We start from the raw sequence: 23,822 nt of genomic DNA on the forward strand, positions 1-23,822 counted from the left end.
ATTCCCCATTGCTTAATTCCATATTGAGAAACTACTTGTGCTGCTACCTTAATAAATTATATCTCATTTCAAAGCAAACTTAATTCCCCATTGCTTGATTCCACATTGAGAAACTACTGGTGTTGCTACCTTAATAACTTATATCTCATTTCAAAGTAAACTCCTCAAAGCTAATTCCTCATTGCTTAATTCCCTGTTAGGAATTCTTCGATGAATCGTACCGTTCCGAAACGATCAACGCTCAAAAATCGCGAGTTACACGACGCATGAATACTCGCTCGGTGATTGTATTAATAATAATACGAGCCCACTACTGCGCTTAACAGCTGGGTGTTGTACGGCGCCGTTGATTTGCCGCACGATAATACACGCGGACTCGCTCGTTAGCAATTCAATTAGCGGAAATCGGTATATTTCGCGAATACACATCCACGCCAGAATAAACAGTGGCGTATAATCGATACTTTTGAAGCCGTAACGATGCTTTCTCTTGTTTCAACGCGCATCCAATAAAAGTGCATCGTGTAATGGATTTATTTTTATCCTTTCACGTTTCTCGCTTCGTGTCGATAGGTGTATCGCCGTAATATTCCCACAGCGTCGGTTAAAGGGAACAGAAACGGTGGCGACCTGAAAAGATTCCATTAGAAGGGTCATGCGCGATTAGGATGACGATTCCAGGTGGTCCCATCGATGCTTGCCGATATAAATCTTTCTGCATCGAGCAGGATACTGTTCGCTTATTGGAAGGCAAAAGAAGGTTGACGTGTCACGCGATCCCACGAGTCGATGTTCTGCGACTTCCCTTCTTAAATATCAATTTTCAATGACTGATTTCAAGGTGTCGCGACCGCGCCTTTGGCGGAAAGGGTGGCGCAGAAAATAACGTAGGGTAACTGCGGGGCAAACGGACATGCTAGCAGTTTTTTATCAGAGCTGCACTAAACGCACTCAACCTACGATTTATGCGGTACGTATCTTCTTACACGGTTTTCAAAGTAACCGATTTCTCATAATTAAAGCTATTAAAAAGAAAAATAGACGTTGTCTTTTAATTAAAAATTCAAATTATAATTCAACTATATTTTAAAGCACAACAGAATAATTCTCAGAAATGCACAACTTACATTGGAAGTTTTATTAAATAAATAAAGCGTGGCAAGATGTTGAGCTTTCGTTCGATATTTGAATATTATCGAAATTCTTTCTAATCTGTCGTAAATTCGAAATTCCATTACTGTTCATTAATATTTAATTGCGAGCGAGTGAATCGATTTTACAAAAGTAAATGCCTTTACACTCTGTCGCAAGAGAAATAATGTCTTCGTGAAAATGAAGTACAGCAAGGACGAATATATACGCTCTTTGCGGTCAAAGGGTTAATGGATTTCTCGTTCGCAATGACTAACGAGATAGGGTAGCCTGGAAGTCAGGTACACGTACTTTTTTAAATACTACTTAGGAATATGACATTTTATATTGTACACATTTTACATACAATATTAAATTGATTTTGTAATAAATATCCAATAAAATATTTCTACTAGATAAATTTCAAAAGAAATAACAATTGAGGTCTATGGTAGAAGTTCCTTTGCAAAAATATCCGTTATTGACAGGTCTGCAGGAATGGCGAACTCCGCCTTAGATTAAATTGCGATTTCGACTAGTTCGATGGTAGCCGATCGAATGTTGTTCGTGCAATCATTCTGCTGGAGATAGCGAGTATGCAGCACTCATAACATTCCACATCGATGATGTGTGTCGATGCAAATTATATGATTATAATAACTTTATGGTATCAATCCATAGTTACGCGAGGTAATGTAGGTCAGCGGATGTTTGTGTTCGTTCACATCGAGAGCGTTTCTTCTTTCTCGTGTATTGTTAGTTTAACCCTTAACCCATATCCTGCCCCGTGCGTCATACATAGTGCATGACTATCTCTCGTCAGAAATGGGCAAAATTTTCATCTATTTTAAATGTTTCAAATACCGAACGAAAGCTAAACATCGTGTCATGCTTTATTTGTTCAATAAAAATTGTAACGTCATTTCAAATAATTATTCATTTACGCTACTAGGAAAAATTTCAATGATGTTTTACAGCGGAGAAATGGCACGTTATTTAAATAACTGTACTTGAACAGAGTGTCTATTCGTTATCAATTGCTCCAATAAAATTCTGCCCCATCTGTGATCCACGTGCCATATGTGCCGGATGAATACCTGTTTCAGAACAGCTGCTTGAATAGGAGAGAAGAGCTGAAGTACTGTACAGAATTAAAAAATTAAATTAAATTACACTGTGTAGATAAAAATGAATAATTGTAGGCATCGAAGGATCGTTTTCTTAGTTAGATGTTTACTTTTATACGTCTTGTATGTATAACTAAATCCTTACGAGTTTGCTAGTTATATTAAAAACGTTACAAAGGGGGTGAAAGTCCTAGATATACATATATACGCAAAATTAGAAAAAAAGGTTTCCCAATTGAGAAATAAAAAAATTATACCCCTATGGTTTTTATTCCTTCATATTATTGCATACATGGAACAATAAAACATCGAAAAAGTTACGTAAAAGTGAGAAGACAAAGGTAGCAGAAAGTCATAAAGAGAAAAATCAACACTGTTAAAAGGGAATTTCCCCAGTGGGCGCTGCCAGAGTGCTAAAAAATGAGTGGTAAGTTTTACGACAGTAAAGTTCTCATTAGGGTGAGCGAAGAATAGTGCTGAATTAATCCGTGAAACTTGTACTGTATCATTGGGTCACGTAAACTGTACATGATACATGCCACAGTTTCCAGATAATGTCTCTATTTTTGTCAACTCGTCAGACTATTGATTAATTTTATAATGTCATAACATTTACCTTGTTAATGTGTCATCGATCACGTGATACTTTTACCCGTTCGCCGTTTTAAGTTCTTCCCATCAAACGAGCAAAGTCTTGTCAAACGCTGGTCTTTTTCGTTCTTTATGTTTTGCTATTTACGTAACACACACTTAACAATTTTTATTCATCGAGAACAGGTCTATTACTGTGTTGGATAGTAGAAAATACGCTGTAACGCATAAAAAGTTATGAACTTTGGTCGAAAAGAACTAATGGTAAAGATCATAAGCACGAGTTTTATTTTCTTACAATTTTTAAAGAATTATAACAAGTAATGTTGTTGAAATTCGCTTGAACGTTACTGCTCGTGGTATTAACGGACAGAAAATTTATTAATTCGTACAGACACTTCGAAATTAATTCGCGATTTTCGTTCTCAAGGAGGAACTCGATCATAATAGAATTCTTTAATACATAACAGTGTAAATGGATCCATTAACCTTTTCATAGTTTGAAAGCACATTTCAGCATGTTATTACCGCCAGGGTGGAACAATGGCTTTGCTCGCGATTTGCCTTGGAATTTCCAAGTTCGCGTGGTTCGTTAAATGTCGAGCCGTTCGCTGTTTCAGGTCGCTATTATTTTTCTGACGATATAGTGCTCAATGCCCGGCACTGTTAGTAGGTATAAATAATCCACCATTGTATATTTCACGAATATTTTCTACTCTCACATTAATATTTTCCTAATGAGATTATAAATCCGTAATAAATTTAAACAAATTGTAGCGTATTTTATTGTTTACTGCTCGAAGGATCTAATGTTGTTACCTAATAAAACTTTGTTTTGCTTTGTTTTGATTAAGGAAATTGGTTTGGAGGACAGACTTTTACGAAGAAATTATATTTTATAATCTGTTTAAATGACAGAACTCTGCTTAAAAGTCTGCTCAACTACTTAAACATTAAATAATGGGTCGTAAAACTTTTAACTCTGTCTAAAAGTTGCATACTTGTGCATACTTCGTTTTAGTTTACATCGAGGTGAATTCAACGATCTATAAAATGGCTTTAATAAATTTGGTGTAGTCTCAAAACAAAAAACGAATTTTAGAAACTGTGTGTAATTTCATTATAAAAAAAATTTGTAGTATTTTCCAACTTTAAGAACTAATTCGTGGCAAGAAATGGCTTAATATTACAGTATTTATTAAATAAACAAATTTCGAAAATCGTTAATTGTTGGTTAATTATGTTCTTGCATATTTTCCATTGGAAATTTCATGTGAATTATTTTAATATTATTTCCGTTTATCTTAATGTCTCAATATTGGATAGGAATAATGAATAAGTGATTCGCGAAATTGTTAATATCTGCTGGCGAGGGATGTTTACCAACTTTCCATTATTGAAACCATTATTGTACATTAATTAATCAATAAGAATAGGATCCGAAACACGTATAATTCTGATTGATTTTCGAAATACGGTAGTATTAAATAATTTGTTTACTCTTTGTACGTTAAGAGTAATTATCCGGGTAGATACGAACTAAATAATGTACGAGGCATTATTAATCTGCGCAAAATTCAAAGAAAAATGTATCGTCGAATAAAAATTCGTTTTCGATAGAAAGTATACAATATTTTTTTAAATCAAACTTTCAATTTAAAACTTTAAGTAGTTTAAATGATATGATTTAAATACATCCTGGGTATATTCATAGTGGAATTTATTATGCAACTTTGTTTTGATTCTTACGAATTTTTGCAGAATAATTATGACAAGACTTACAATCCTCTATCATGGAAACTAATTTTGAAATTATGTTTACCTTGTGTCGTCAGAGGATAATTACACAAATTTTCATATTTGTAAATAAACGTGCCCAAACGTTGAAACGTATGAATTCCGTGGGTAAAATAAGCAACCGTAACCACAGTGTGGTATAGTAAAGCAGCTGAGTTGCAAGTGGATCGTTATATTCTCGTTCTCATTATTTTAGACACTGCTACGTAGCTAATGATGTACAGTAATGCTCATAATTATTCGACCAATACTAAACTCTAATTTTAGCACAACATAACGGTCCTTCAAGTCGACACTTCTATTTTACATTAACATTTATGTACATTTAAAGTCAATAAAATAAAAACAACGTATTGTTTTATGTAGATACATTTTTCTTGAATTATATATCCCATTGACAAATTTTCTTCTGGAATCATGGACACTGTTAAAAGTACACACATCTACATAATCGAACACGACTCTCGTAATGAGTAATATTTTCTATTCAGATATTTACTGAATATTTATCGAGCAACGATGAGTTGCGCGAACCGAAAGGATCTCAGTTATTCTTTTCCTAGGCATGAAAGGTTAAAGAAAGGTCGACTTTAAAGCTTCCTGAAGCTTCATTAACTTCTTAAGTTCGCATGTCCCGTTTGGTCATCGTGTATCCACGTAAATATAGAAAGGGAGTGAAATTAAAGGTCACTAGTATTCCGCAACCTGTGTCGAGGATTTTTCCAGTGACACGTTGATAAATCATCGCGGCACCCGAGTAGCCTGGAAAAAGAAGGAACCGCGTCACGGGTTGTGTCGTCTGAAAATGATTTATGTAAGTGGCGGTCACGTTAAATATTTCGCCGTAGCGTGCTCGCTAAAGTCGTTTGTCAAGTGGAACCTTAAGTGATTCGAGATTTGGGTGATGTTTTCATACATTGTGTTAAAAGATACGAATGGGTTTCGTGCGACGTGTCTGGAGCATTCGTAACAGTGGTGGTCATACCTTTACGCGATAGGAGCCACATATTGTCAAAGGAGCACACGTTTATAAAATATTTAACGTAAAATGAAGATGTGGTATGATTCTCGAATGAATTGAGTTTCGTAAATTAATTTTCTTAGACAGATATTTAGATAATTTTAATGAAAATTGAATTCAGTTAATTCCATGATACATTACAATACTTGATATAGTCATTAAATTTGAAGAAATATTATAAATAATAAGTGAATAAGAAGAATTAGTTTAAGCATGCATGAGCAAAGGTTTAATACAGCCATGTGTTGTCCAGAAATCTATTACTATTTTCTAGTAGAATTGTACATAATTTTGTATGGGATTAATTAATAATTCTTATTAATAAATAATAAGCCACGAAGAGTCTTTATTCTGCATGCACCACAAGATTGAAATTGATCTGAAGTTAATCTGGATAATTCATCTGAATTTATCAGTCACTCGATTTAGAATATAAATTAACAAAGAAGGGAAAAGAATTAAGTTTGAGTTTTGTAGGCATACATTCTTTTCTGGAGTTTATATACTCTTTTTAACATACTGATTGATCAAGCTAACGTATGTCAAGCTTATGAAAAAAAATTGAATAAGCATACGCGAGGGTCTGGAAGAGTTGCACGTGGCTGGCCACAGTTTGGTCGCCATTGATTTATAACAATATCTTGATTTATTTGTACTTATACCCGGCTAGATTAATTTGTCCTCCCTTCAAAGGAAAGTTACCAGTACCAGCTTCCTTTTACAAGTAGAACCCCGCTTTGTCACGGAATGCTTGAAGTTTTCGAACGCCTAGTTACCTTCCTTTGAAGCGGGGGACGAATTAACGTGGTCGACCGTGCAAATTCTTCTACAATGAGCAATTTCTTGTTCAAAGGTATGTTTTTCATCCGTATTATTTCATCCTTATTTCATAAAGAGTATCTAAATTTTAAGCTATAGCTCTCGAGGAACCTGTTCTTGAATTCTCCCCAAAAATTGGCGCGAACTTTTCTTTCATACTATGTAAACAAAAACGTTGTTTGACAGATAGCCAATCTATTCACAATACTTACTCGGATATCGTTAAACACCTAGAAACATTATTAAGGCAGCCTTGGACTGCAAAATGGAGAACATATAGAGCTAGCACAGTTCATAAAGCTATATGAAGTTTTTTTTATTTACAAACGAATCCAAAATTCAACCGAAGGCAGCAAATGGCAATAACACGAATCAGAAGTGACCGCAGCAAGTTTACTCACTCACACCTACTCAACAGAAGCCAATCATTATATTGTGACGAATGTAACACCTCGAAATCACTATTAACCATATCATCCTTGACTGCCTCAAATACGACGAAATAGGGAGGAAGTTAAACATCCATAATAGTATCAGTAAAGTCAACTATTCTTTCAAATACCAGGACACCTTAGTAGAATTCTGCGAGACTATTGAGTTCTTTAACAAAATGTAATAACTCTGTACTGTTTCTGTAAGTCGCTAATAACCCATGATGTTGATGCAACGTTAAGCTTATTAAATTTAAAAAAAAAAAAGAAAAAAAGAAAAAAAAAAGGAAAAAAAAAACGTTGTTTGACCCATCCGAATTACAACCATCAACCCCAATCGACGTAACCGTTCCTTGGCGTTCTTCCTGTCTATATGGAGTCCGTACAATCGTGTAAGGACGTTTCGCGTTCGCATATTTCTGGTTATCGAGGCGGACGCGTAGATCGGTCGTGTTTGCACCACGGTACACATTACCTGCGTGTGAAATAGATCGATAGGAAATGTGTCTCGGTTACCGGGTCTAGTTCAAGAGTTCTATAGTAAATCGTGGCTGGTATAGACATGCGAACCATTCGTGTCTCCTAGGCCGGCAGTGACATTATCGTTGCACGTGACATATTTTTTATTCCTGCCTTCTCTCTCCTTTTTTTCTTTTTCTTCTTTCAAACACCCGTCGTCACCTCGTGAAACGACCATGGTTAATTTTCCAGCGACGCGAGCACGTGTCGCGGTACCGAGCTTTTCTCTTTCAACGGCGCCTTCTTTTTTTATTTAAACGTCAGTCCAAGCACGTCATCGCCGGCGCATGCCACGTAACGGGTCTTTATTTAATTCTTCGCGGGGAAATAAGAAGAGACTGAAAATGCACCAGACCGTTTCGCTGGTCTAATTACGCGATCGATGGAACGGTCTTACTTTCGTGGAACGTGCGGGTTTAAAGATTTTCTGGATGGATGTTGGCGAACGCAAGGAAACGCTGAAACCATTCAAAATTAACGGTATGCGTGAACTTTACACAGTAATTAGGCTTTATTTAAACTTCCATGACTCGTGCAATATGGAGATTAATGAAGTGGTAGTTTTACGTAGTGCCCGTCGTGTCTTTACGTCAGAGTTTATCATTCAAGGATGGACTTTTTTCATTTCCAATATCGTTTGACAACGTTGAATCGGTTGGGAGCGATAATATTATCATTTTTTAATAGAATAGACTCTGAATTCGCGAAGTGAGTCGAAGCTACGAATTTTATTCAGACTGTTTGAATAGAATTGGTGTATCTGTAATAGGAAGAAAACATCTAACAATACCAATATCAATATCCACTTGTATTCTATTAGGTTGTCCTAAAAGTTTCTTTCGTGAATTGCATTCAATTATTTTCTGTGGCAGTGTTTATATACATAGACAATTTAATTTCTCAGACACTGATCCTGTAACAGTAATGGAGCAAAATGAATCACACAATTTTGTAATGTAACATAAAACATTAGATATTGTGTATGTATTAATTATTAATAAAAGGAAAGAAACTTTTGGGACAACCTAATAATTATATTGCAAAACTGTTATCTTCTTTACTTCTAATTTTAATTAACCAAATGTACTTGAACAATATATTATACGTTCATTTTCGATTCAAACAACATAAACGTTATTTTTAAAATTGGCATGGACTGAAGACTGGAAATTAGAATTTTGTTTTTGTCTGTGTTCATTCTGTGCTTTCTGTATCTAAATCTATGTTTATATCATTTCGTTACTTGGTCACTACTACGGCACCCGTTGTTAGGTAATCCAGGATGATAGGAATGATTTATGATGTCACTTATCAGACTGTTTCTAGCATATGTAATGGGGATTATCTATGTAGGGTGTTCGCGTTACGATATCACTCAGCATTTGTAAGTAATAGATATACTAAAAAGTAGGTTAAAGACTTTGCCAATTTCGTATAAGAAATTGATCGACTTAAATCAATTTTCAGAATGTTTGGAGTGTGCATGAACTTCGGAATACGATGATTAAATGTCTTTGGTATGTTTCGTATGAGAGAATACAATAAGCAGTTATTTAATAATAGTATACAGGGCATCAATTTCGATGTCGCTGGAATGATTAGTTTTAAGAAAAAGACTGAATGATGAAAGAAAAAAATTCACGGTTCTACCGTTATGTATCATTGTCGGGCCGGTTTTGCAACACTCTACAAAGAAAGGAAAGTTTTGTTAATAGGAAGAGGTCCATTGTTTGGCTAGAACTGGTCACGAGTAATATCGATAATGCAAGCTCGAATGTGCTATTAGCGAAATAAAATGTCAGAATGTGTCGTATGGACTGGTAACGGTTTCTTTTTATTTATAGCCAGTGTAAAAAGCAATTCTTCATTTTGCCGTGTGGACAGATATTGGCCAATGTTAATTTGTCGAGTGGTTCCATGATGCAGTGTGTCTAATTGTTAGAAGTTTACAAAAACACAATAGTACGTGGAAACGTGCAGGATCTTTTTAAAGTTACTTGTGTATTTTTTAATTAAAATTTATGTTTTCATATTGTAATATATATTTATTCTATTTACATACTATCGATTGTAGATTGCCAACATAAAATATATATATATATATTTATTTAATATATGTTAAATATTAAATATAATTTAATATATATATTTTTTTATTAAACGTCATTCTTAATGTTCTACTACTTTAATTGAATGCTCACATTACGCAAAAAGTAACCGAGTTGTATATAGAAGGATATGTCACTTTTTTTTTTTAACTCATGACGAACGTCCGTGCGGCATGCTAAAAACTCGATTAAATTATTCGAATAACGTACCTATTACTCTTCATGAAAGTTTTCGTGTCGTAATTAAACCAAAAAACTTGCGTGACTGACATCCACCACGAAACAGTTTTCTACAGATCGGATCTAAATACTTGGGTAAACCCGAGAGGTTACTCGAGTTTATTTATATTTTTAATTAACAAGCTTGAAAGCATGCTTTTGAAATATACTGTATACCCGAGGAAGTTCTAGACATTCAAAGACTTCCGAATAGAGCACTAGGAGGGGTTCGCATAATAGAATCCTTCCACGCGATTTAATTCGGACTCGTGTTATTACCGAATTCATTTTATGTAAATTTTGTTCATTTATCGTCAGTCTCGTAAGTTGTGAAATAGACCCTGTATCTATGGAAGATATAGGAAGATTCTATGGATACTATGGAAGATTCACGTACATATTTTCAACGAAACATTTACTTGGAAACATAGAACCTATAATTTAATTTAGACAAAGACTGACTATAAACAGGGTTCAACTCCAATCCTAAGTGGGCAGGTAAAACGTTAAGGAAACTTTTACCACTCCGTTTCATTTAGAACTCACCCTTTGTATATACGTCACTGCATTCGACTAATTTGTGGTCGTTGTATATTATTTTCAGAGCTGAAAAAGACCAAGCCTTTTGGAGTACTCCAGTCCGAGCTGTTCAATTCGAAGTTCTTTGTGAGCTGGGCATGGTCTTAGGGACGACGGCGGGGCGATGACGCTCTACCACCGTCCGCCGTCATCGTCAGGAGTCCCTCAGGACTCACCCAGTCTCCCTTATCGGATCCCGTGTTTGGTCCCGATCCTGGTCTCTAACGGCGAACGTTTCTGCTATTCATCGAGGAAGCTCGCGAAGACGAACGCGACTGGTGCGTTCGTGAGGAGGCATGAAGGATCGACCGCATCGACCTTACCGAGACCACGGGCAGGCGATGCCCATGGAGGAGGTTCAGGGATTGCTACTTCCACCCTCCAGAACAGGTTAGGTTCTGTTTTCAATAACGTTAAGGTCGATTCAAACTATAACGACACGGACCGTCACGTTCCGGCAACGACACGTACCGGCACCGACACGACAAAACATTGAAACAAGCGTTTTAATGGAACTATTCACGCTATTTCCTGTTGACGGAACGTTCAAGTCAGTGTCTGTTAAAGGTCTATTTACACATATCCGTAACGTGTCAGTTCCGTATCCGTACCGTATCAATAACGTCACGGAGTGGTGTCGGACGTGTGTGAACATGCCCATTCAAAAACAACAGAAGAATATTTCAAATCACTGACACCGATTGAACATTACGGAACTGAACGAATACGGAACTGACATGATACGGATATGTATAAATAGACCTTTAGTGTGAATAGTTCCATTAAAACGTTTGTTTGAATGTTTTGTCGTGTCGTTGCCGGAACGTGACGGTCCGTGTCGTATAGTCTGAATCGATCTTTAGATCGAGTATTAGCTGCAGAAATTGAGGAGGTATTATTTTTTGTTTCACCAGTTTCGATGTAATCTTCATAATATAATAATTTTCATAACTCTGGACGATTTTTCTTGATAAATAATTATTAATTTAATTTAATCATATTCGAGTTTCCAGGTAACAAACATTTTCTGGTTTACGATTTTCTTTTTTGCAGTTCAAGGAGGTGACATAAACTTTTGAAGTTTGGTAGGGTTGTTCGTCTGTTAAAGTTATATAATTGTATTGTTCAGTTTGTTTCGGAATTACGAATAATATTTCACGTTATATTAAACCGAATGATTTTTTTCGCAAAATGGGTACATTTAGTAGCTTAAAAAAAGAGTAATTTTCAAAATATCAAGTGTCCTAGTTCAGAGCACAGTTTGAAATATGTTTTGTATTTTACAGTATTTTAACTCGATTCGACATGCGCTTTTTGAAATGTCGCGTTAAAATAATTGGACAATAGGGTTCCGAGGAAAACGCTTTTGTAGTTTTGTGTTTTATCAGGCTAACAGAACCTGTAATTCACAAATGTTTGAATATTATTTTGTAAAAATACTTGAAACACTTAATAAGCAACAAGAATATAAAGAAAAATTTATTTTTAGACCCTGAAAAGGAGTACCCTTTTAATTCTGTGCCTTTTTAACATTTTACCTCTTCTTTATAAGGAATTATTTATTTTCAAAGAAATTATATGATGAAATTATCTTATTAATTATTTATAAAGAGAAATCGTCCAGAATTATGATTATTATGAAGATTATTGAAGCCTAAATGTGTTTGAGAATTTCACGACTGGATTCTTCATGTTTGATGCTATTGAGAATTCTATGTGACCATTGAACCGTGGCATGAGTTCGGCAATTGGTAGCCAATGAACCGTAACATGAGCACCTCCTCGAATGTTTGGAAATGTACATCTGCCAAATGGTATTGGACTGGTTTGAATAGATGATAATTACTAGAAGCCGGGTCAGCCGGTAATAAGCGTTCCCAAGGTACAAATTTTAAATTGAATAAGTTCAAAGAATTTAGAATTTCCTATTTAACCAGTGTTCTATAAAATAAATAAATAAATCAGAAGTTTGCAACTGTTGCCTAGGAAATTACAAAAATAGAATTTGTCGAAAGAATATCACTGTGTCATTTAAAACGACTTGTGTTTAGCTTTGAGAGTCCCTTTCTTTCAAGCTACAGTTTCAAGCTTGCTTATTTAATAACAGTACAAAAGCAAAATGTAAAAGGGAAGCGAGGTCATTTATACCTGGTGCCACCATGTAATTGTTAACGCGAGAGATAAAATTGCCAGGCATGCAAAGTGTCCTATGTTTGTAATTCCATTAGGACCACTTAACATTTCACGCGATAAAGCTTTGGAAAAATTAATTATGGTTCTATGTCGATATCAAATTAATGGGATAGTCAACATTATTCATAATAATGAACATTGTTTATTTTTTATTAGAAGATAACGAGGCAAACAGGCAACGTCAGAGAAAAAAACAGCATAACAAATTTTAATTATTATTCCTGTAACCACGAAGTATAGATTTTATATACCTTTATTACACAAATTAAGTTGCATTCTTTAAAACACAATGAAACATAAAAGTTAAAAATGTGTTCAGCTTCTACGCGATATTTTTAGCGTGATATATTTTTACGTACGTTATTTTTTTCACCTAATTACATGTTTAGGTATTATGTCATTCATTTTTGTTACGTTGTTTCAATTAGACATCCAACTACGCTATTTTTATTCGCACAAGTTTTAATTTAACTTTTGGTCATAACATTCGTACACATGTTTCTGTGAAAGATAACGTTTTCAGATAAATGTGTTAATCAATTCATTAAATCTTATCATTTTAAAATAAACAGTCGCTCAATTTACGTTTTCCTTTCGACTATAATTTATGACGACTCTGGAATATAACCAAGCTCTTCCATTTTATAGGGAACTTAAAAAATATTACTACATTTTTATTGCGCCAAAATTACATTCATAAAGAAATGAAGTATCGAGTAAAAGAAAATATGGAATAATGAAACTGTCATTTTATGATGAACTTGAAACAATAATACTTTTATTACGCCAGAATTATATGCGTAAATAAATGAAGTACTGAGTAATAAAAGAAGACAATGCAAACGTGTTTACATTTGAAAATCTAGGTCGAAGACTTTCGAAATTTTATACGACGCACTTTTTAATGGATCAAAATGGAACACTCTGCATTGTAAGCTTGTGAATAATCAAACACATATTAATATTCATCAAATGAACGATAGTATTTTAAAAGAATGTCAGTTATAGTTGTTTCGTATCAGATACCACTGAAACCGTGAAACAAGGAACGTTTAGTATTTACCCTCACGCAAATTGACATCTGCATCGCTATTTTCTTTCCCATTTTTATATAAAATGCGCAGTTGATCACAACATGTCTGTTGATTGTACGTGCAATACTAGATCGCATTCGATGATAACACACGCTGTGTCCACAATAGATCTGATCACTTTCGTGATACCATTGTTTGAATTTCTATTTCAAGGTACGCATCGATCGTAGCGAAATCAAAATCGCAGATGAACGTTGAAATATAAAAAAATGAATTACTGAATTAACACACGGCGACCGAGGACTAATTGTTTTTCCTGATCTCTTTTAATTTTAATGTTTCAAGTGTGATCATTGTCGGAAAAACTCACTCAAAATTTTGTTTATTTCTCAATAATATTTTAGGAGGTAAAAGATTGAAACGTTATTTCGAATAATTATTTCCTATTTTCAATTTAAATAAAACTTGTAATTCTACGAATTTGTGATTCTACAAAATTTTATGATTTGTCTGTTTCCCATTTGATTTTCATGGAAATCGAGCCAAACCGAATGAAGCGCGCAGTGCAGATATATAATTTCATGTTCGCCAGTTATGAAAGCCTGAGCTTTACGAGGAGTTGTCGAATCGTAAAATTTTACTGTCTCCCTTTATTACAGCAACAATACATAGAAAATCGAGGCCGTTCGCGGCATGCAGCATTCTTGCGTTCGTAATAAATTATACGTTAGCCGTAGAGAAATCCGAGTTTATCGCGGGATCTCCGATGAGGCTGGCGAAAGGTTACATTGAAATAAAAGAAAATATCCAATAACATATATTTAAGAACGTACTTGCGTGCTCTTCGTGATATGAGAACGCAATTGGAGAAAACACGAGTTGGAAAGTACATCAGGTCATCTTCGATATTGGAAATTGAATAAATACGAGTGTTTTATCGAAACACATATTTAAAAAAACTTTGTTTCATTTTTACGAATCTCTGTGCATATTTTTGTTTATATATCGAGGGTGTAGAATTTGAAGCTAGTGGTTTAGATAGTCAAATTCATTATTCAATTCTGGATAATTCCTAAGGCAGACCTAGTAAATCAAACTACAAGCAGTGGAATCTAGAAACGTGGTGCAACGTTACAGAAATCTGCTAATTCCTCTCAAACTTGCTTAATTCAATTAGCCTGTTCTGGAACCAAATCAATGAAACGGTTAGCAGCGCAAGCATGGTTTAACTTTATGAACGTTGGACGTTTCGATCTTAGCATTGGTGCATTTTCGTTAATAATTTGTAAACATCTATTGACCTGAATGATTTTAAACGAAACAAAATATAATTTAATCTTCCATGGGGAGAATTGCTTTATCTGCAAACAATTTGCAAGGGATTAGTTTGATATTTCAGGTAGATGATGCTAGCAACTGCCATGGATACTGTTAGTGGTTGTCGGAGACATATTATTAACTAAAATTATTTTTAAACTAAAATTATTTGGTAAAATAATACCATTTGAACTTGGATATATTAGCATTTGATTTGAAAGTTACACGAGTTCATAAGGGGTTAAAAGTAGTCCTTGTGTATTCGTGTTACACAATGTTTCATTTAAAGACAGTGGTCTTCATTTATCTGGTTTGCGATGAAACAAGCATGCATCAGCAGTCTATTCTGGTACAGGTTCATTGAAATGTTAACCTGTCCAAATAGGAGACAATAGATAAACGACGACAGACTTGCTAGTGACGTGGCAGACTACCTGCACTTGTACAAAGTTTAAGACTACCTAATTTAGGTTATGTAACTCGGTCGTACCTCGTGTATTCTTGACTGTATCAGATTTGACCTACTACGTACAAACTAATTGACGCGCGTAGTGAAATTGATTTGGTCCTCGCTGGGTAGTATCCAATTTGCCATGGACCTCGACAGGCTTTAGCAGAGTCCAATTTAGTTCAGTAGCGTTCGGTTAAGTTCATATCGGGTCTGTTCGAGTTCGGGCATATTTAATCGTTTATCATGCGTTTTAACGGGTTTCGGTCAAATTGGTTTAGTATACTACTTGGAATTCTACGCAGGGTACGATGAAGTCAGGCTCAGTTGGGTAGAACGTGACACAAGCTTATACGTGTCAACCCTCTATTCCATGAATGGTATTTTATCTCCTAAAACAGAAATTATTTCTTGATTATGCATGTATTTTATATTACAATAAATGCCACGTATGGTAGGTGAATGAATTCTATCTTATTATGAATAAAACTATGTAATTTACCCCTTGGAGTCATATAACTTTTGCATAAACATTTGTTTGACAGCTTCATCCCCTTATGAGATATTGGACTGCTCTGCCTTAAACGGAACACCCTGTATATTCATGAATTAATCAACGTTCAAGCTATATAATAAATTTTTGAGTTTCCGTAATAAATCGTGTAAAACTGCCTCGATGAAGTAAATCTTGAGCTATTAACTACTTAAAAAAGTTTCCAAACTGGTGAATGATTTATACAAGTTGCTTGATTGAATTAGGTTACCCGTACATAGACAAATCCGTGTCACTGTGGAGTCGCTAATATTACTCGTGTATGTCTAACGAGATTGAGTAAATATTTCTGAACGCAAGAGCTGTGATAATCCTGTAAAAGGTGTAAAGTTGGCTTCCACGCAATTCCTCTAAAGGCGTTAGATAAATATACGAAACACCGGTAGACTTCAGATTGTATACGAATAAGGATAAAAAGTTACACAAGTTTAAGAGCATTATAACTGTACTAATCAGTTTGCGAGGTATTAAGCGGAATGTCTGACAGCTTCAGCTGCGCGTCGATGCTCTCCTATAACATCGGTCGTTTCTTTAAATTCCTCCATAGCGATTGTTACAAGCATTTGGAAAATTGCAAGTAAATTAGAAATAAGAGACAAAGATTAAGGTTTAAGTGAATTTAAATTCCTCTCGGGTTACTCGAGGCGCGGTAAAACGGAGGTTAATTACCACTTAGCCACACTCCCCTCAGCTCCATCGCCCTGTCACTGTATTATGAATCTGATTGCTCTGAATAATTATGATAAATTTCATAAAGCGAGGACAAGATCGCGAGATTTTAATCGGTTGACGATCGTAACTAACTGTGATGTATTAGGTTGTCCCGAAAGTTTCTTTCGCGAGTTGCACTCAATTATTTTATGCGGTCGTGTTTATATAAATAGACAATCTAATTTTATACATATTCATGTTGTGACAGTAATGGAACAAAATGAATCGTGCACAATTCAGTAATGTAACATAAAACAAACTATTGTGCATGTATTACTTATTAATAAAGCGAAAGAAACTTTTGAGACAACCTAATATAGCAATTAATACTAAACGAGGATTGAGAGTTGACTTTGATACATATCTTTTGTTTATTTTCTTATTCGACAATTAATTTGTTCGTTGAAAGATGTAGTAGGAACTGAGTCGAATGCTAACTACATAGAAAAATTATTACACAGATGGAATGCATACTGGAACATACACGCGGTAAAGTAAAATTGAATTGCATTTCTACATTATTAAACAGAGAAGAGATATTTGTTACTTGAACTGTTTCGATAAGCATGACATGGTTCTCAAATAAAATTAAATTTTAGCTTCGTAGAAACTTTTATAAATGTCAAACGTATCAAAAATGTCAGCACTGTGTCTAGCTCTCAAATTTCTTACAATTTTTTCATTTTTATCTTCGCCCTAACGATACAAATTTCCGTTGAACAACTTCAGAATGGTATTATTTTCGTCGGTACTCGGTATTAGAAACCACCAGTTGCTGGACACTTCCGAACATTTATTAATATTTGATCGTCGAGCGAGCTCGTATTAGTTAATCGTCGAGCCGAAAGAGTGGCGCCTAATTGCTGGAATTTCCAGGAAAACGGGGGCAGTTTCCTTTTTTAGCGGGCGCAATTAAAGCGTACCATTTCCCCCGTAGATCGTAAATACGAGCCAGAGCGGGAGCGCCAGGCGCCGCGTCCTTCGGGAACGTATTTTTGGTAACGAGGGCTCATTGCGGTTTGTCTGTTTTACGACAGGTAACCGGGGACCTCTGAACGTGACGATTGTACAGGTTGGAAAAGGAAACGGGGCCGGCGGAGATGGCGGAAGTGATTTACTGAGATTGGAACCACCGTCGGATTTAAGGCCAAGTCCGTCGCCCTTATCCGATATCACGTTGCAGTCGGACAACAACGATGCCTTTGGCGGAGGTGAGGCATTCATGGTTACTGGTTCTAGCTTAACTCGTCGCAGCACCGCTGTTTGAGTAGTTTACGGACCCTTCCTGCACGGAGAAGGCGAACAAAGATGAAAGTGCCGAGATACTATCAGGTTGTCCCGAAAGTTTCTTTCGTTTTATTGACACTAGATTTACTGAGCATCGTCATTTTGACCAATTTCAAATTTCACAAGGTTTTACAGAACTCGTTTTTATTTTTATTTAATTATGATGACTATTATTCATATAAAAGACGATTATATATTTAAGGGGGTATTATCGTATAGAAGTTTATTTTTTTCAGTAATTTTTAGGAATTAATTTTGCGAAAACTATCAAACCTACAGTACCAAGGTTTTTTTATGCATAATAAAACATGTTTCCACTAACAACATAAATTTTTATGAAATACTTCATTGAAATTTATACAAGTTATGCGCTGTTATGCAGGTTGTGACGTGAAACGGTCGTTCAATCGGACGCACAGGCTGTGGAGGTTCTAATATTTTGAGACAAAAAAGCAGATTTTGTTTTCAATCTATATGAATGTAATTATCGTCTGAACTAGAATTAAGTAAATAATAAATTTTGTATCGAAATCGCAGCTGTTTGAAAATTACGGTTTAATTTTTTTGGAAAATGGTGAACTAAAATATGAGAGCAGGGCTAAAATATTCAAGCTATCGGTACAATTCTAGTTCAGACTATAGGTGATGGTGTCCTCGAAATGTGTGTAAAATCAAAAGTCAGTCGGTCCAATAGTTTTTGAGAAAAACGTGCGCCCGTCTTGAAAAATGTCGTTTCGAGAAAAACGCGTTTAAAGTTTGCTATACATTTAGGACTAATACTGGTGAACAGCCTTTAAGCCTCTGTAACTATGAGAGCTCTGCGAATTTCAAATTAATATTTTAGAGGCACATTCTCAAAACTCCAAATGATAAGATAATGCAAAAAAGAAAAAATCGAATTTTTGAAATTTCTAGACAATAATACCCCCATAAATTCATATATTCAAATACCCTAATTAATTTTAGTAAACAGAGTTTACTTATTAAATTATTATTTTAGTAATAGAAATCTGATAAGAAATCGCCGTAAACCTAGCATTAACCCTTTGACTATAATTCGAATCCACAGTTTATAATGAAATTTCGAATAACGTCTGCAACAGACCTACTGGTTTTTGTTGTTTCTCATCGTCTGTTAAAAGGGTGTACATATTATATGCTATACAATTCAATTTGACATGTAATATTTATTATGTACCGTGTCCCGTCACCGTTCCGGAGTTATTGCATAATTTAGAGTTGATTTAAACGGGTGGTATTGAGAGCTTCTGTTTCGTGTTTGAATGCGGTATACCTAACGAAACCATAACGGAAGTGTGGGGATTGTAACTTTGGGACACTCGTGCGCGTGTATGTAACTTAAATATTGACGACCAGGGATCGGCTTAACTTCGGTTCATAATGGAAGGGTAGATGACGTCATATCCTCTCAGCGGAAGTGTTACAGGAGGTTAGGTCCCAGTTACAATTAGGTTTCTAGGCGATGGACGAAGGAAGAATTCAGTAAAGCGTTACGTTAAACATTGACGAACTATTCCATCGTGTAGCTAGTTCATTACTTATATTGGTTACCATACCTTTGGTTGTATTAGTAGTTCCACACATATGCGATAGTCTTACTTAAAATTATTAGTAAATTTTGATAGTAATAAAATTAAAATTATAGTAAATTATTTATTTCTGCGTTAAGGTACCAAGTTCATTATTAATTTATGTGATTAAAAAGGAGTTTTTATTTTTCTTCTTCAGTTGTGCTTACACGCGTTTCAATTCGATATTCAATTATTATTACATATTCCTTCCTCGTTCTGGATATAGTTCAAATTATTGGTAATGATAGCTAATACCTTTCGAGGGAATACAGGCTTCTCTATTAAACAAACAAGAAGTATTTGTCACTTCAATTTTTGCATACATGCTCGTGATATGTTAGATCTACAAATGCATCTCAATTTTATTTTAATTTAACAGCAATTTCTGATAAATCTCTATTAACCGAAACAAAAATATTGATTTGTAGGGAGCACGTTAATAATAATTACAAATAGAACTACTTAAAACAGCAATGTCTGAAAGATCTCTGTTAAACAAGGAAGAGATATTTGTTAGTTAAAGACGCGACGGAATTTTTGCGTTGTTCGCTGGGGGAGATAACGATGAAAGAGGGATATTGCGTAATTTTATTCGAGTTAGAACCGAATAAAAAGAGCATTACTCGGAATTATTTGATACGAGGTATGAATGTCGGTAATCACGGATATGCTTCCCGGATATCGGATTTGGTCGCACGCGGGAGAGCTTTAATTCCATCGTAGATTGTTTTCACCAGCTGGGAGTCCATGTGTGTTTACTTGCCAATAATTGGATTACTTACAATCCGGTCTGCGTTGAGGTTAGTACGGCTTTTTCGCGGATACGGCTGACAGTTTCACGAGGGAGAATGGCGAATAAAAAGGTGCATCGCTACCGATGGAGTGAACCGCGTTCGTCCTTTCGATAAATTCTGCTTTCACACGCTTCGTGAATTTTTATTTCGACGGATCGATCGACTACGCGTCCATCGGGGCCTGCCATAGAAATTAATGTGTCGAATCGTATTTTCCTACGTGTAACGGCGGATTCCATTATCGACGTATAAATACATTCTTTCTTTTTTGCTGTGGAAAATTATTGTGTTCGTTTATCCAATTATTAGTGGCACAAAGGAAGAAACAAGGAAATATATCTACGTGAAAGCACATGTTACCGAATATCTATTCGATATATAGTATCGTCAACTTTAAAGTGTTAATTTGGCATTGTTTCCCCGAAACTAGAAAATCTTTTATTTTTACTGCTTCTAGTAATTTGATGTATAATTGTGTTTGAATCATAGGTACCTTTGATTTGAAAAATTCGTGAATTTCATTTTTGTAGTTCTGTGTGAGAAGTAATTAGCTTTGTTGAGTAAGATATTAAGTTGTGGAAACCTAGTTTACGATCGATCGAGGATTTCCAATGTTTTTCGAATTCCGTCGAGATTATGCAGTGCCATTCAGTGAATAAAGGAATTTTTACGATCGAGTGCGCAAATGATGGGAACAATAACAGTACCGCAAAGCAGAAGTACTATAGGAATTCCATTATTCGGAGCAAGACTTTAACACAGATAAGTTGATGACCTTTTCTTGACAGACTTTGACATAGATAAATATTTAATTGTTTAATGGTCTGTAGTATTACTGTGGAGTTTATAATTGCTTTGAGGAAAGACAAATAGAAGTAAAAAAAGAATATCATAGTAATCATAAAATTTATTGTAGTAAAGTAACAACCATTTCAAAATGTTTTACAATGATCATGTAGTACAATTTAAAAGTTTGCGATATTACCTGAGGCAGTCTAGTGAAACCGACTGAACGGATAGAGTAACAGTATTTTTGTTTCGCATCACGAAAATAATTGCAATTGTACATAATCTAGCAGATAATCTTATTGGAACGCAATGGCGTACACCTTCTTTTTATTGTACAGGCTTCGCATAATCGTTTCTGCATCAGCTTTGTGAAACATTCGAGGCTTCGACGCAGATTTTTAACCTTTTCCGTTTTATTATCTATTTCCTGTTTTTGGTTAAGACTGACAAATTTTTGGAATTTTAAAATATGACTTTGCATCACCATAAAAGAATTTTTAAACATTATTTACTTGATTTAAACAACAAATGACGTTTTGATTCTTGTTTTTGAGACACTCTTTTGATTTTATAGAACGAATTCTTGTTTTAAATTGTGCATCCTGTATAAATTATAGCGAATACGACATTTCATGATAATGCGCGTCGTTTCAATAATTTATTTTCTTTGGAGGACTTTATTGCAGATAGGGAGGGTTTGAGGATATTAATGACGATGGGCGTAACTCGTGGTATTCTTCTAGGCTAGGAACTTTTTCAGAGAGGATGTTATAAATGAAGCGATTTCCCGCCAGAGCACCGCCATTTTTTTTCTGCTTAACGTCTTTCTCAATTCCTGCTATTGTAGGCTACTATTGCAGCTTCCACGTTGGATATCCGTACAGGACACATTTTATTCCCAAAGACGTAACAATTTTATTCTTTATCGGTACTTAAAATTTAGCATTTTTCAATCGATTAGAGAATATTATGAAATGCTAGAGCCACTTTAGGAGAACTTTTTTATTTGCCTATTTCTGTAACTTGCTGGAATGAAATATCTATGGTTGTTGCATTTTCAGAACTTTATAATGAAAATATTTATTACGTAATAAAATTATTAACTTTTTGGCTTTCTATATAGTTTTTTTTTTTTATAAACGAAGGAAGGTTCTTTCGTAGGTATAGCAAACGAAAGGTAAACTACATTGGATGTAAATTTTATTCGACGGTTTAGCTATCTTAATTATTAGGAAGGATACGATTCTATAAGTAACATACAAAAATAAGTACAATATAACTTTATATGTAAGGGTTCTATAGTATATCTATAGTTCTATAGTTATATAATATAATTCCATGTATAAGTAACATACAAAAATAAGTACAATACAATTCCATTAGTAAGCCATACCATTTTCCATTCTACGAATTTTAGGAAGAGTAACATATAGAAAAATTATAAATTTTTTTATAAATTTACGATGTTGTCCACTTGGTTTCACTTCAATGTAGTTTCACAATCGTTGCATCTTCACAATTGGACCATTTCACTCTACCGATCGACCGAGTTAGCCGAGAACCCTGATCGAAGATTTTTCAATTTCCGATTTGTCGCTATCTATCGGGTGGTCGACGTTGACCTGGGCTTTACGTATCTTCAGGTGTCGATCCAAGGTTGCTGTTGGGTGCTAGCACCGGTGGCGATCGTAGCACGTGGGAGGGTCGTTACCACGTGAAGGAACATCGACGTGCTGGAAAAGCGACCTTCCAGGGTCAAGTTTACAACTTCCTGGAGCGTCCCACCGGCTGGAAGTGCTTCCTATATCACTTCTCTGTGTGAGTACCAAAAAATATTTTTCTATACCCGCCGACGTGTCCCGTAACGTTATCTGTTATATCAGCGCCCAGCTAGCCCGCGCGATATTGAATATTCTAAAGAATATACGTTTGGATTTGTCAGTTTCGGAACACGAGACAATTATTTATAGGATATTTTGTGCACTTTTCTTGCTGTTTCTTTGAAGAGCGTAATAACTGCAATATTTATAAATTAAGACTTTGTATAGCGGCCCATGAACAACTCTAATATTCATGAATTTATGCAAAATGTTAAATACAAATTGCAGCCAGTACTTTCTTCCTGAATATATAATAACGAGGAGGAATGAATTAGGGACAACAGTGAAATGACTTCGTTAAATAATAATGGGATACTTTTTTTTATAAACCATAACGTTTCATAATAAAAATATCACTTAAATGGATCTCGGACAAATTATCATGGAAAAAGTTGAAATATAGACCAATTTTGGTTATGTCACAATTAATATGCTGTGGAATTAATCAGCTTCTAATTTATAATAATGTTGAGGTTCACGTAATTCGATGAAAGGAACCCAGACTAAGGTCGAATACACGATACAAGTCTCGATACAACGCTCAATTTGACTGTAGGCAAACACGAATCGTTGAATTAATCATGCCTCTTAATGCAAAGATTTCCCTTATCGATTAAGTCCGAAGTATTTATAACTGGAGTTATCGAAGGATATTCGCGAACAATCGGTTACTTTATTATTAAGCAGTTTCGTTTGGATGCTGTCTTTCTTGTCGATAAATCAAACCTGGATTAACGAGGCGCCGGTTCTTCTTCGTATATTGTCTTCGAAGAACGCTGCCGCATCAATCTTTATTGTCAGTTAATAAATATCGGGAAGACGTTGTTTTTGAAAGATTGATGGCGCCAACGAAACGCTTCCTCGGTGGTTAAAGCGCGACAG

General features: G+C 35.1%; 1 protein-coding gene across 1 annotated transcript in view; it reads left to right on the top strand.

Annotated features, from left to right (window-relative positions):
* Positions 1-22,882, top strand: part of LOC128890189 (potassium voltage-gated channel subfamily KQT member 1-like) — a 36,114-nt gene extending 13,232 nt beyond the window's left edge. The window contains exons 2-4 of the mRNA XM_054148472.1: positions 10,368-10,732; positions 17,636-17,809; positions 22,704-22,882. Coding sequence (XP_054004447.1) covers positions 10,639-10,732; positions 17,636-17,809; positions 22,704-22,882 — 447 coding nt within the window. The 5' untranslated portion in view covers positions 10,368-10,638. The remainder of the gene's footprint in view (positions 1-10,367; positions 10,733-17,635; positions 17,810-22,703) is intronic.
* The last annotated feature ends 940 nt before the right edge of the window (positions 22,883-23,822 follow it).

This window comes from Hylaeus anthracinus, unplaced genomic scaffold, assembly GCF_026225885.1.
Source record: "Hylaeus anthracinus isolate JK02 unplaced genomic scaffold, UHH_iyHylAnth1.0_haploid 12000, whole genome shotgun sequence".
In the NCBI taxonomy this organism is placed as follows: domain Eukaryota; kingdom Metazoa; phylum Arthropoda; class Insecta; order Hymenoptera; family Colletidae; genus Hylaeus; species Hylaeus anthracinus.